General features: G+C 50.7%; 2 protein-coding genes across 3 annotated transcripts in view; one reads left to right on the top strand and one right to left on the bottom strand.

Annotated features, from left to right (window-relative positions):
• Positions 1-8,831, bottom strand: part of ANKRD16 (ankyrin repeat domain 16) — a 19,390-nt gene extending 10,559 nt beyond the window's left edge. The window contains exons 1-6 of the mRNA XM_042051397.1: positions 8,247-8,831; positions 7,316-7,657; positions 5,897-6,117; positions 2,514-2,556; positions 1,454-1,562; positions 31-514 (exon numbers count right to left, since the gene is read on the bottom strand). Of these exons, the coding sequence (XP_041907331.1) occupies positions 31-514; positions 1,454-1,562; positions 2,514-2,556; positions 5,897-6,117; positions 7,316-7,647 (1,189 nt within the window). The 5' untranslated portion in view covers positions 7,648-7,657; positions 8,247-8,831. The remainder of the gene's footprint in view (positions 1-30; positions 515-1,453; positions 1,563-2,513; positions 2,557-5,896; positions 6,118-7,315; positions 7,658-8,246) is intronic.
• Positions 8,832-9,107: 276 nt separating this feature from the next.
• Positions 9,108-14,498, top strand: LOC121676016 (F-box DNA helicase 1-like). 2 transcript variants are annotated; one of them, XM_042051918.1, is made up of 3 exons: positions 9,108-10,399; positions 11,163-11,330; positions 13,045-14,498. In XM_042051918.1, the coding sequence occupies exons 2-3, from the start codon at positions 11,165-11,167 to the stop codon at positions 13,668-13,670; spliced, it is 792 nt and encodes a 263-aa protein (XP_041907852.1). In that variant the 5' UTR covers positions 9,108-10,399; positions 11,163-11,164; the 3' UTR covers positions 13,671-14,498. The 2 variants fall into 2 exon arrangements, with proteins under 2 accessions (XP_041907852.1, XP_041907861.1); XM_042051927.1 differs by having other exon boundaries at positions 9,108-10,404.
• Positions 14,499-14,779: the final 281 nt, after the last annotated feature.

Here is a 14,779-nt window from a genome sequence, read left to right as displayed (position 1 = left end):
GGGGAACATTCCCAGCTCTCCCAGCCTGGCTCCAGAGCAGAGGGGCTACAGCCCTGGGAGCAGCTCCATGGATTCCTCTGGAATATCTCCAGCAGCTCCACATCCTGCTGATGTTGTACCCAGGGCTAGAATCTGCTATTCCAGGTGGGACCTCACCAGTGCAGAGTGGAAGAATCCCACCCTCACCCTGCTGCCCACACTTGTTTTGATGCCCAGAAAACAGGGAATGGGACTGGTCAGGAACAGATGGACAGTGGCAGAGGATGAGCCAGGAATGCAAATCCTCCATCAGTGGCAAACACCTGATCCAGCCTGGTTTAGGTGCCGAGGGAATTTGGGAACAGGGACAAACCTTGGCTGCGTAGTGCAGGGCTGGCAGCTGCAGGGACGTCGCTCTCCCGTTGACATCCACGCCCAGCTCGGACACCAGGAACTGGATGGATCCATCCTGGGCTGTCACAGCTGCCCTGTGCAGGGCCTGAGCACCCAGGGCATCCACAGCTGTAGGGCAGGCCTGGAATTCAGGAATATCATGGAAGTAACACCCAGTGAACTCATCCCACAGGAGATCACCACCCTCTGGAGGCACCAGCAGTGCCAGAAAACCTCCCTGAGGTTTCCCACCTCTCCCAACTTCAGTGCCTGGAATGTGAGATTAAAACCACAACAAACTCCCCAACACCTCTGGGAGAATTAGCCATGAGGAAGCCCCAACCAGCCAGGACCATCCAGCAGTCAATCAATCAATCAATCAATCATCAATAAATTATTGATTGCAGTGGTCTGGTTCCTGCTATGCACAACTGGCTCTAATGGCATTCCCTGGAGGAAATCAGGGATTATCAGGAGACAGCAGAGGAGCAGCAGCTGCCAGGAGGGAGGGAAGGCAGAGAGGAGCTCTGGGTAACACAGGGATGGATATTTCCATGTTTTCCGTGGCCACAGGAGCCTCCATGCTGAGTCCTGACATTCCAAGAGCTGCTTTTGGCTCTGACACAGCTGCCCCTGGAGCACTGGGAATGTCCTGTCCCCTCCTGCCACTGCCTGGTGTCACTATCCCACTTCACCAGCTCCGGGGACACATTTCCAAGAGCAGCTGTGGCTGCCCCTGGATTCCTGGAAGTGCCCAAGGCCAGGCTGGACTTTGGGGCTTGGAGCACCCTGGGATAGTGGGAGGTGTCCCTGCCCATGGCAGGGGTGGCACTGGATGGGCTTTGAGGTCCCTCCCAACCCAAACCATTCCGTGATTCCTGCCCCAGGAGCTGATTCCTGATGACCTCACTCAGCAAAATCTCATCTCCACGGGGAATTTGCCTTTTCACACAAAACTCCTTCCTTTCCAATTTGGGAATCTGCTTCCTCACGCTGCAGTCACGGTGAACACGTGGATGCCCTGTCCAGGCAGCTCTGGCTCAGTTCCTGGAGGAGGTGGGTGAGGAATTCTGGCACCCACCTGGTGTTTTTCCAGGAGCAGGCGGGCGATGCCGATGTGCCCGTTCTGGAGGGCGTCCATGAAGGGAGTGACTCCACAGCTGTCTCTGCTGTCAGGTTTGTACCGGCACCTGGGGGAGGAGGAAAAACCAGGACAGAGCTGTTGGCAGCTCCAAAATCCTCACAGAAGGAGACTCCAAGCAGCTGGGATTGAACATGGAATATATAAAGCCCATCCATAGACAATGGACAAACCTGTCCTGGTGTTTTAGGGCCTGGGCAATGATCTGAGGGGGGATTTTCGGGATCAGAGATCTGGTTCAGCTCCTTTGGGCTCTACAGATCATTTATAATTCCCTTTTTCCCTGACCAGAGGGTTTCCAGAAGGGACAAGGTGTGCAGTGGCAGCAGGGAATACTATTCCACCTTTCCTGATCTGCACGGAATGATGTACAAAATCAAGAGCCCACAAATCTCATTCAGGTTAAACTCCAGTGAAAATGAGAGAAAACGGAATTTAAACGGAATTTAAATGGAATTTAAACTGAAAGCCTGGCTTAAATCCCAGAGCTGTTTATGCTAGGCCAAGCATGGACAGGTTGAGATGAGCTGCAATTCCCAGGGAAAGCTGCTCCAGCTCCAACACTTTGGAAGGGAACAGAGCTGCTTTAAAGCCACTTCCCACCAATTTTCCAGGAGCCTGAAAAGCAAGGAGAAGCTCAGCCTAGGGAAGCTGCTCCCAGCATGGAGCTGCCAGGAATCCCTTTGGTTGTTGTCATCCAGTCTCAGCCACATCGGAGGCACCAGGAATGAATCAGCAGGGACAAAAAAAATCCCAGGGCTGAGTTACATAATTGGGATTTGGCATAACCAAGAGGGAGCCCATCCCAAGGGAGTCCTTGTCCCCAAGGTTTTCAGCCAGCTGGGAAAAAGCTGGAGCATGAGGAGACAGCCTCAGGATCAGGGCAGGGCAGCTGTGCAGCCACGCTTCCCAAACGGAGCAGCACAAGCATCCTTTGTGTCCAAATCCTGGCAGGGAACCGGAGGTGGGGGGGAGGAAAAGCTGGAAGGAGCCTGCTTACCGCTCCAGGAGCAGCTCCACGACCTGGGCACAGCCGTGCATCGCTGGGAAAAGACAGGAAAAACATGGATCGTTGGTGTTTTCATGGCACCGTGGCCCTACAGCGAGGCACACTCGGGTTGCTGATCCTTTTGGGATGAGGGAAGGGGCTGGATGGAATTCAGGGCTTTTGACTTCAGTTTTGTGGTGTGATTTAAGAAAAGGCTTCCCTGCCCCTGATCCCATAGGGAAGCGTGAGGGAAAGCACGGAAAAGATATGGAATGGGCACTGTCTGCCTCGTGGGAGAGCGTCCAGAGTTCAGCTGAAACAAAAAGGGTTTCTCCCAGTGATTTGTTCATTCCCGAACTGGAATCTGGGAGAAGCAAAAGGAACACAAAGCAGGGAGCTGGGGAAATGCTGGATAACATTCCCAGCCCTCCTCAGCCACTCCCATCTCATCATCCTCACCCGTCTCAGAGGGAAAACAACAGCAGAGGGGGAGGATTTGAAGCCGTGGCACAGAAATATTCCCTTTTTTCCCCTGATTTTTTAAACATTTCACTTTACACAGCCTTGATCCAGCTTTTTTTTTTTTTCTTTTTCCCCTTGCAGATCATTTTGGAAAACAAATGGAATATAGGAAAGAAAAAAATAATACCAAACCAAGCCTGGAGCTGCTCCATCAGGTGATGGAAAAAGGGTTCCTGGGAAATGTGTGTTCCCAGGAACAACTTTCAGTTGGAATTCCAGTGAGGGATTCCCGGATTTTGGCTCTTTGCTCCTGCTCCCTGTCTGTTCTTCACCTGAGCTGCTGGAAACACAGGCAGAGCCACGCTGGGAAAGGGATTTTTGGAAGTCATGGGAAGAAAAATCCCTCCAAGCAACACAATCCCATCCTTTTTCAGGAACAGAGACACGAGAAAGCTGATCCACTGCTGCATTCCACTTCCTCTAATTACCTCTTCCCAGCTTTCTTCCCTCGGGATATGGATAGAGGAAGCAACAAAGCTGAAGGAATCAGCCCTTGTTAATATAAAAAAGAATTGCAGGAGGGAGAAAATGAGGCTTCATCAATCCAGGGATAACGAGCCAGGAAGGCAGCTGGCCTGGTCATGGGTCAGTGTGCTCCCATCCACACCCTTGGGATGGAAATCCATGGAAAAGGAAATTTCTCCTGACATGATTTCCCCCCCCTTCGGCAGCTCCAGCACCATCTCCAGCCCCTTGCCCCTGCTCCTGCTTCAGGAACTGGGAATATCCACTGGGATATGTGTGGGGATACCGTGGAGCAGCAGTTTGGGATCAGCCTGGGTTCAAATGGCACTGGGGGTTTAAGACATAACTCCGTAATTCCATAATTCTGTAATTCCAGCCTTTCCCGATTCCCAGTCGCTCCCACACAGGCTGCTGCTCCAGGGTCTGGCTGGATCAGGAAATTCCAGAAATCCCAAATTGTGGATTGGTGGCTTTGCCAAAGAAAACACAGGTGGAGACACCTCTGCGAGGCAGGATCCAGGTGCTGGATCCCAACTGTATTCCCATATCCCAAGGCAGGGAGGAAACTTCCAGCTCAAGGTCGAAATCCCCCTTTTCCCACAGGACAATCCCAAATCCCAGAGCTCACCCTGTGCTCCTGACCCTATTCCAGACCCTCAACTCCCAGATCCCAACCCAACATCCACCTCCTGCCAGGAGAGGAGCTGCCAGCTCCACAGAAACAACACCTGGGATTGAGCAGGGACAGGAGAACAGAAAAAAATCGGGATCAGCCACTTCAGGCAACCTGCTCCGATCCCACAAACAACTCCTTCCCTGCTTTTTTCATTCCCAGGTCAAGCACAAGGACTGAGGTGCCCAAGGGCTGGAATTGTCATCACTGATGAGCCGAGAGTGACGGAGCAAGGGCTGGAAAAGGCATGGAATGACAGCCTGGGAGCAGCACAGCCAGCAAGAGATCAAGAGATGAGTGACAGCACCACAGGGGCTCCTCACAACACCTCAGGTCCTTCCAGAGAGTCAATCCCGGTTAAATTCTTTGGGAAAGGGGTTTGGGTAGCCAGGGATCATCTCTCTCCTCTGGAGACACTGCTGGGACCTGGAATACGCAGCTTAATTCCCACTCTGGATGTGGTGTGAGCCCTTCTGCTTCCCAGCAATCCTGAGGATGGCTGTGATTCCTAAACCTGCCCATTCCCTTTAAATATCCTTTAAAAGCAGGGAAAAGGGCAGGGAAAGGGAATTGGATGTGGTGGGCTCCAACCCTAACAGCTCCTGTGTATTCCCAGCAGGGATTGTCCTTCCCCTTTGCAGAAAGGCCCTCTGGAATTCTCACCATGGGGTGAGAGCAAGGGGAGAACTCCAAAATCTGGAGTTTCTTGTTGGAATCATGGAGTCATTTTGGTTGGAAAAGCCATCGAGTCCAACCATTCCCAGCACTGCCAGGGCCACCACTGCCCCATGTCCCCAGGTGCCACATCCACAGGGATTCTAAATCCCTCCAGGAATGGGGACTCCACCACTGCCCAGGGCAGCTCTTTCCAAAGCTCTACAACCTTTTCCATGGAGAAATTTTCCCAACATCCAACCTGAGCCTCCCCCGGCCCAGCCCGAGGCTGGGGTAAAGAAATCCATCCACAGGCAGATCCCAAAAGGTTCCTCTCGGCAGCTCTGCTGCTTTCAGGAATTTAAAATGCCAGGATGTGCTTGGAGCTGTGGAGGTTTTCCAAGAGCAATTCCCAGCTTTACACACTGGGAAGGAAAATCAGATCCATATTCCAAGTCAAGAGAGCTCGGATCCATCTGCGCCAGGGAGAGATGGAGATGGATGGATGGATGGATGGATGGATGGATGGATGGATGGATCCAAGAATCCCAAAGCCCGTGGAGGATCCCAGATGGATCCACCACTCCTTGGAGACATGGAGATGAACTCCTTGATCCAAGGAGCCCAAAGCCAGTGGAGGATCCCAGATGGATCCACCACTCCCAGCAGAGATGGAGATGAACTCCTTGATCCAAGGAGCCCAAAGCCAGTGGAGGATCCCAGATGGATCCACCACTCCTTGGAGACATGGAGATGAACTCCTTGATCCAAGAATCCCAAAGCCCATGGAGGATCCCAGTTGGATCCACCACTCCCAGCAGAGATGGAGATGAACTCTTTGATCCAAGAATCCCAAAGCTAGTGGAGGATCCCAGATGGATCCACCACTCCTTGGAGACATGGAGATGAACTCCTTGATCCAAGGAGCCCAAAGCCAGTGGAGGATCCCAGACGGATCCACCACTCCCAGTTTCCCTGACTTTTTCCTTCTCCAAAACAACCACGAGCTGGAACACCGTCCCTTTTCCACACTTTCCACCGCTCCCATCTCCCAGATTCCCTGGATCCATCCCTGCTGTACCTGCTGTGTGCAGAGGAGTTCTCCCCGTGGTGCTCTCCGTGTCCCAGCAGCCTGGGGACACATCCAGTAGGTACTGGAGCACCTCGGGGTGTCCCTCCCTGCTGGCAACGTGGAAGCAATTCCAGCCATCCTTATTCCTCAGCAATGGGTTGGCTCCATGCTCCACCAGAGTTTTGATCACTTCCAAGTTTTTCCTGGTGCAAGCCATCATGAGGGGAGTCCTGGAAGAAGATCCGGGTAAAAACAGGATAACCTGAGACAACGAATCGGATTTTTGGGATCAATTCCAGCCCTATTGCTGCTTTCCCCCTTTTTCTCCTAAAAGGTGTAAATTACTGCTCCACTCTTCCCTTAGGGATGGGGATTTCCCTGGATTTAGGTGCTTTGCCTGAGGATCCAGGAGATTTTACAGCACTGTTTTTCCAGGCTGGGAATACTCCAGCTCCTTTTCCATGCAGTCCCTCAGAGCATCCTGTGTTTTTTAAGGCAAATGAGACTTTTTCCAAAGGTTGGGATACACCTCAGGAAGCACAGAGCTCCCTGGTTTTAATCCATGGATGGAAGGGCACTGCCACACAAATCCATGGCATCTCGGCCTCCCTCTGCTCCCCCTGATGTCAGCTCCACGCTGGCACAGCCTCAATTCCCAGCTCTGGAATGCTGCCTTTGGATTTGTGTCAGTTCAGCTCCAAAGGACCTTCCCAGCCTTTCATCTGGGGGTTGGGGAGAATCCTGGTTTCTTTTCCAGGAATCTCCATCCCTAAGAGAAGAGTGGAGCAGTGATTTACAACTTTTAGGAGAAACAGGGGGAAAGCAGTGATAGGGCTGGAATTGATCCCAAAAATCCAACTGGATCCACAGCGTGGGCAGCAGGGGAGGGGGGAATTCTGCTCCTCTGCTCCACTCTGGTGATCCCACATGGAATCCAGCTCTGGGATCCCAGTATCAGGATATGGAGCTGCTGGAGAGAGTCTGGAGGAATCCATGGAGCTGCTCCCAGGGCTGGAGCCAGGCTGGGAGAGCTGGGAATGTTCCCCTGGAGAAGGGAAGGATCCAGGGAGAGCTGCGAGCCCCTTGCAGGGCCTAAAGGGGCTCCAGGAGAGCTGCAGAGGGACTGGGGCCAAGGCATGGAGGGACAGGAGCCAGGGAATGGCTTCCCAGTGCCAGAGGGCAGGGCTGGATGGGAGATTGGGAATTGGGAATTGCTGGCTGGGAGGGTGGGCAGGGGCTGGAATGGAATTCCCAGAGCAGCTGGGGCTGCCCCTGGATCCCTGGCAGTGGCCAAGGCCAGGCTGGACATTGGGGCTGGAGCAGCCTGGCACAGTGGGAGGTGTCCCTGCCCATGGATGGGCTGGCACTGGATGATCCTTAAACTCCTCCCCCACCCTTCTCCACCCAATCCCAAATCCCAGCACCCACCAGTCGGCCTTTTTCAAGCAATCCACGCTCGCCCCCATCTCCAGCAGGAAGGACACACATTCCCAGTGTCCCATGGAAGCAGCCTCATGGATCGGCCTCTTGTAATCCCCACTGGTCACCTCCGCGTCCATCCCAATCTCCCGGACCAGGAATTCCAGCACATCCCGGTGTCCGAGCCGCGCCGCGTGGTGCAGCAGGGAGTCTCCCAAACGTCCCCAGCGCCAGGTGGGAGCCTCTGGAATGTCATCCAGCCTCAGCTCATCCCGCAGGAGATCCAGTTTTCCCTCCTGGACCAGCCTCAGGAGCCGCCGCGGCCTCTCCCGCTCCGCCATGGATCCGGGCCTGAGGGGAAAGAGGCAAAAAAAATCGGGATTTTGGGGTTGGGAAGGGGTGGGTATCATGGTTGGGATAAGCAGGAATGAGGTTTTCCCTCAGGAGAAGCAGAGCCTGGTGTCTCCTTCCAGAAAAAGGGGAATTTTTCTCTCAGGAAATCCACAAACCTGAGGGAGGCCTCTCCCTTGGGATGAGCGGGAATTTCCTTCTCCCTCAGGATAATTAAAAATTTTCCTTCACCCTCAGGATAATTAAAGCCTTCCTTTTCCCTTCAGAAAACTGGGATCTGGTCTCTCCTTCAGGAAAACCAGGAATTTTCCTCTCCCTCTCCGAAATTCGGGAAGCAGCCACCCCTTGGTAAAAGCAGAAATTTCATTTTTCCCTGGGAAAATGAGGAGCTGGTCTTTCCCTCCAGAAAATAAGATCTCCTTTTCCTTAGGAAACCCAGGATCTGATCTTTCCATCAGGAAAACCAGGAAATTCCCTTTTCCTTCAGGAAAACCAGGAGCCAGAGTCTCCCTCAGCAAATCCCCAAATTCCCTTTTTCCTCAGGAAAAAATGGACAATTTCTTTTCAATCAGGAAAAGCAAGACCCCACCTCTTCCTCCAGAAAACCTGAGATTCCCTCTTCCTTTAGGAAAACCAGGATCTTCCTTTTCCTCGGGAAAACAAGGAACTAGCCACTGCTTTCAGAAAACAGAATTTTCCTTTTCCACCTGGAAAACGAGGATCCAGCGTCTCCCTCAGGAAAAACAGGAATTCCATTTTCCCTCAGGAAAATTAGAAACCAGCCTCTCCCTCTGGTAACACAGAAATTCTCATTCCCATTGGGAAAACTCAAAAAATCCTGTTCCTCTTCGGAAAGCCAGAAATCAGCTGGAAATCCATAAATTTCCCTTTTCACTCGGGAAAACCTGCAATTCCCCTTTTTCTCTGGAAAATGAATAATTTCCTTTTCCCCGTGGACGGCCAGACACCAACCCGTCCTTCAGGAAAAGCAGCAATTCCCTTTTCCCTCCAAAACGAGCGGGAAATTCCCTTTCCCCTCAGGAAAACCAGAAATTCCCGTTTCCCTCGGGGCTCCCGGGAAGGGGCCGCTCCCGCAGGCCGGGGATCCCTCCCGTATTCCCTCCCCAGTTTATCCCAGGCCGCGGCATTCCCGCGGGAACATTCCCGGCTTTTCCAACCCACCCGCGCGCCGCGGAGCGCCCGTGACGTCACACGCGGAACCCGTGGCGTCACCGACGGGTAAATAAACCCCGCCCAACCCGGAAGTGCTGCCCCATTGGACAGCGCTGGGTAGGGTGCCGGGTTCTGATTGGTCGACGCGGAGGGGGCGGGGCCGCCCGAGCGCGCGGGGCCGCGAGCGCCGGGAAGGGTGGAGGTGGGGGGGCGGGGAGGGCGCGACCACTTCTGCCCGCCGCGGGGGGCGGGCCCGGCCGGGAAGGGGTTCCCTTGGGAGTGGGGGAGCCGTGGGAATGTGGAGGCCCTTGGGAATGCGGGAATCCTTGGAATTGGGGGATTGGCATTGAGGGGACCCGTGGCAATGGCGGAGGATTGGTATTCAAGGAGCTTTTAGCACTGCGGGGGACCCCTTGGCATTGAGGGGGCTTTGGGAATGGGGGCTCCTTTGACATTGGGGGCGCCCTTGGAAATGGGAATTCTTGGAATTGAGGGGTTTGGCAACGGGAGGGGGCACAGGGCAGGGGGCCCTTGGCTGAGACAGCGTTAAAAAGTGGCTTCCTTGGCATTGGGAGGCTCCGTGGAAATGGGGGAATCCTTGGAATTGGGGGATCGGCACTGAGGGGACCCTTGGCGTGGAAGGAGCCTTGGGAATGGGGGGCTTGGCATGGGGAGAACTTGGAAGTGAGGGGATCCTCTGGACGAGGTCGGTGCATCCATGTGGGAAAAGGGTTTGGAAACGACGTTCTGGGGGGAAATGGGGAGCGGCTCCAACTTTCTCCCAAACGTTTCTCGTCCCTCTGGAGCTTCCCCCGTCCTCTGGTGGCAGATCCTCTCACTTCCCGGCTGGAATGTCATCTCCCGGCTGACATTCCCGGTGGGATGGAAGCCACAGGCGCCCTGCCGTGGTGTCAGCCACAGGAAATCTCGGGAAAACGGGAAAAAAACAGGAACGCAGGTGAAGGCTGAGCGAGAAATCCCATTTTTATGTAGAATCACAGAGTGATTTAGGTTGGAAAAGATCCTTAAGATCATCAAATCCAGCCGTTCCCTCAGCACTGCCAGAGCCACCACGTCCCTAAAAGCCGCGGGACTGTCTTGGATCGGTTTTTTTTTTTTCCTTTTATTTGCCTCCTTTTCCATGTTTTGAAGAAATTGGGATGTTGGAAAGCAGCCTCCCCAGGGAGCTGAGTGCTTTTTAACTCTGCTCGGCTGAGCTGACTCGGCTGAAAAGGAGGAAGCAGCACATCCAGAGAATCATTTCGGCTGGAAAAGAGCCCTAAAATCATCCAATCCAAGGAATAACCACGCTGATCCTTGGATCCTGCCCTGCAAGGACAGCGGATTTTTTTTTTTTTTTTTTAATGGCTGCTGCAAACGTGTGAAATAGAAACAAATAAATTAGAGGAAGCGAAAGTGAAACTGCTGCTCCTGGCAGGAGGAAGTTCATCCCGTGACAGCGATTCCTGCTGCTTTTGGGGATCTTCCTGAGCATTTTTTGTGGAAAAAAGTTGCATTCTGTGGATTTTTTTTTTCTGGCCGGAAGAGAGGAGTTTGCGCCTACTCCACGTAAGGTTTGATTATTTTATCAGAATAATTCCTGGGGGGATTTCGTGCTGCTTCTTAACTGCAAGTGGGTTAAATTTCCTTCATAATGGAGGATCCCAGCTTGGATCTGTTTGGGAAAGGTCGGATTGATCTTCCTGGGGTAAATCAATGTCGTTTTTCCCGTGGGATGGAGCCTCCATGGGCATCTTGGAGATGCAGGAGTCACTTTGCATTCCCACAGATGTTGAAGGTGCTTCCTCCGTGTGGTGTTGGAGAAAAAAATCTGGAAAACCTTCCAGGATTCTGGGGTTTTTTTTTTGTTGTCCTCTTGTTCCAAAGCCTCGTGGTGGAACCAACATTGCAGTGACTGCAAACAGAATCCCAGAATTCCGGACTGGATTGGGTTGGAATTTAAAGCTCCTCCAATTCCACCTCATTCCATGGGCAGGGACACCTCCCACTGTCCCAGGCTGCTCCAAGCTCCATCCAACCCGGCCTTGGACACTTCCAGGGATCCAGGGGCAGCCACAGCTGCTCTGGGAATTCCATTCCAGCCCCTCCCTCCCAGCCAGGAATTCCTTCCCCATATCCCGTCTATCCCTGCTCTCAGCCATTCCATCTTGTCCCATCCCTCCAGAAAAACTCCTCGCTGAAACACCGGGACCTCTAAAAATTCCTGAGGGGAAACCGTGCTTTTTGTGCTGGTGGATTCAGTGTCATCGTTCCCTGACAGTTTGGATTTGGGGCTTTTCCTTTTATTTTTTGTTCTCCTGTGTGGAAACAGGGATGAAGAGGTTCAAGAAGAGGCACCTCACAGCCCCCGAGTGCGAAGCTCTGGCCCAGAGCGCCGAAGGCTCCTCCCCCCTCAGGCAGCCCCTGAGCCAGGGACGAGGCAGAGGAGGAGGAAATCGAGGCCTTCATCCCACCCAGGGGACACGGACACATCCCAGAGGTGCTGCCTGGGAATTCTGGGAGCGAGCTGGAGCCCCTCTGCTCTGGAGCCAGGCTGGGAGAGCTGGGAATGTTCCCCTGGAGAAGGGAAGGATCCAGGGAGAGCTGCGAGCCCCTTGCAGGGCCTGAAGGGGCTCCAGGAGAGCTGCAGAGGGACTGGGGCCAAGGCATGGAGGGACAGGAGCCAGGGAATGGCTTCCCAGTGCCAGAGGGCAGGGCTGGATGGGAGATTGGCAATTGCTGGCTGGGAGGGTGGGCAGGCCCTGGCACAGGGTGCCCAGAGCAGCTGGGGCTGCCCCTGGATCCCTGGCAGTGCCCAAGGCCAGGCTGGACATTGGGGCTGGAGCAGCCTGGCACAGTGGGAGGTGTCCCTGCCATGGCAGGGCTGGCACTGGAGGGGCTCTGAGGTCCTTTCCAACCCAACCCATTCCATTATTCCATGAAAAAGCGTTTCCTTGACTAATTCCCTTTCTGAGAGAGTAAGGTTGTGATTTTATTCGTTTTATTTTATTTATTTTATTTTATTTTTGGTTTTGTTTTGTTATTTTTAATGTTATTTTACAGTATTTTAATATTATTTCTATGATTTTTATGTCGTTGTTCTTTTATTTTGTTATTTTGTATTTTATTTTCTGCCTTTATTATTTTTATTTTCTTTAGGTTTTATTTATTGTATTTTAATAATTTGCTGGTTTACTTCATTGCTTTATTTGTTTACTTTATCAATTTTATGGATTTTACATTATATTATTTCAATTTTATTTTATTTTTGAATTTTATTTCAATATTATTTTGTTACATAATTTTATTTTAGTGTTATTTTAATGTTATTTTCTTTATTTATTTCATGTCATACTTTATACTGATTATTAAGTTTTATTTTATTTATTTTATTTTTGTATTTTATTTTATTTTAATATTCAATTTATTTATTTTATTTTTGCATTTCATTTTATTTTAATCTATTTTATATAATTTTAAATTTAATTTTTAAAATTAATTTAATTTTATTTATTTTATTTTTGTGTTTCATTTTATTTTATCTTTATATTTCATTTTATTTATTTTATTTTTGTATTTTATTTTGTGTAATTTTTAAATTTAATTTTTAAATTTTATTTTATTTCTGCATTTCATTTTATTTTTATATTTCATTTTATTTATATTTTTTGTATTTTATTTTATTTTTATATTTAATTTTATTTATATTTTTTGTATTTTATTTTTGTATTTAATTTTATTTGTTTTATTTTTGTATTTAATTTAATTTCATTTTTGCATTTCATTTTATTTTTATATTTCTTTTTTTTGTATTTTATTTATTTTATTTGTTTTATTTTTGTATTTCATTTTATGTGCTTTATTTTATTTTATTTCATTTTAATTTTATTTTATTTGAGGCCTCAAAATCTCTGCTGCCTCCCGCACCTGTGGCTGAGCAGACAGGCAGAAAGCAAGGAAAAATCATCCTGAATTATTCCTGAGTGCCTCAGTGGCCATGGAACGTGGGATTCAGGCCCGTTTTGATTGGAATTTTGCCTGTACCTCACTCTCTCCCCAGAGAACATTCCCTGCTGAGCTGGGACCTGGCACCAAAATCCCAAATTCAACTCCCGAGTTCTTCTGGAGCACCTGGAACAGCTCCCACCTTCTGGGAGGAGCCGAGCATTCCCTGATTTCCATGGAATTCATTCCCACTCTCCCCCTTTGTGCAGGACCCGGCCGGCAGAGGAACATCCTGGATTTCTTCGGAAAACGACAAGAGAAGCAACAAGTGGGGGCTGCAGGGATGAGGAGCTGTGGGATCAAGGAAGAGCCGCTGGATCCCTTTTTCCCTGGATCCAGTGATTCCTTCAGGGACACGAGGGACACCAGCAGCAATTCCTCGCTTTGTCTGGATGACCAGGACTTCGTGGCAGCTCCCAGGGGACATTCCAGGAAAAGGGCTCTTCCCACTGCGGCCTCAGGCGTTCCCAAGGAAGAGCAGGATCCGTGGGGGGAGCCTGACAAGACAATTCCAGACCTGAGCCGGATCAAGCAGGAATGTGAAGACCTGGAAGTGGAACCGCTTCCCGACACCCACTACGGGCTCCTGGGCACTCGGAACTGGGAAGTGCCTCAGGGAACGATGGAAGATCTTCCTGCCGAAGTCCTCAGGAATATCTTTGCCTTCCTGCCCGTGCCGGATCTGTACCAGAACCTGAGCCTGGTGTGTCACTCCTGGAGGGAGATAATCCGGGATCCGCTGGTAAGGAATGCTCTGGGATTATCCCATGGGATCATCCATGCTCTGTCTGGCTCTCTTTGTTCCTTTGAATCCCTTGATTCCTTGAATTTTTAGGTCTCCTGGACCTAAAATTGCCACCCTCTATCCAAAATCCATCTTGGAGCCGCATTCCTTACCATACATGGAAAGAAGGATTCCATAAAATCCCCTTTCAATGTTGTTTTTCCTGAGGGATCATCCAGGGAATTCCTGCTTGATTCCCCAAGCCTCTGGGTGTGTTTGTGGTGTCTCCTGTCACCTGATGGATTTAGGGGAAAATCCTGGAGCTCTGTTTTTATGGATTTTGGTTCATCCGGAGTCAAGGCGAACATCTGGAAGTTGTTTTGGCAGCAGGAATGATCCCTAAATCCCACAAAAAGCAGCTTGGGAACAACCAGCCCTGCTCCCCATTCCCACTGGGAACACTCAGAGTGGTGGTGAGTGCCCTCAGCCCACATTTTGATGGAGATCCAAGTTTTCCTTCAGGCCATTCCCATCGATTTGGATGGATAAGGCTGGACACGATGCAGGAGTTGTGCCACGGGCGTGCAGAGCTGCAGAGATGGGATGTTCCCAAATCCTCTCCCACATCTGCTCCTCCCTCCCTGACACATCCGAAAACTCCGTCCTCCCTGGTTTTCCTGGAGAAATCCAAACAGTGGGATTGGGACGACAGCCCTTCGTGGACTCAGGGATTTTAAGCCTCAGAGCAGATCCCGGGCACGGGGTGGAACATGTGAATTAAATGGATGAATTTATGGAATGTTTGGATGTTTGAAACTGGAGCAGCATCGCCCTGTTCCCATCGTTCCCAAAAAACCAGCCCTGTTTGCAGCCTTTCAGGCTTTTTGCCTCTTTTCCCCTCTTTTCCGTCTTTTTTTTCCCCTCTTCTATTTCCCTCTTTTTTCCCTTTTTTCCCCTCTTTTTCTTCTCTTTCTTCCCCTTCTTCTTCTCTTTCTTCCCCTTCTTCTTCTCTTTCTTCCCCTTTTTCTTCTCCTCTCTTCTCCTCTCTTCTCCTCTCTTCTCCTCTCTTCTCCTCTCTTCTCCTCTTTTCTCCTCTTTTCTCCTCTTTTCTCCTTTTTTCCTCTTTTCTCCTTTTCCCTCTCTTTTCCCCCTTTCTTCCCCTCTTTTTCCCCCCTTTCTTCCTCTTTCTTCCTCTTTCTTCCTCTTTCTTCCTCTTTCTT

Source organism: Corvus kubaryi, unplaced genomic scaffold (assembly GCF_017639235.1).
Source record: "Corvus kubaryi isolate FWS band 111438036 unplaced genomic scaffold, C.kubaryi_AGA036_p1.0 135, whole genome shotgun sequence".
Classification (NCBI taxonomy): Eukaryota; Metazoa; Chordata; class Aves; order Passeriformes; family Corvidae; genus Corvus; species Corvus kubaryi.
This window is presented reverse-complemented; position numbering and strand designations above follow the sequence as displayed.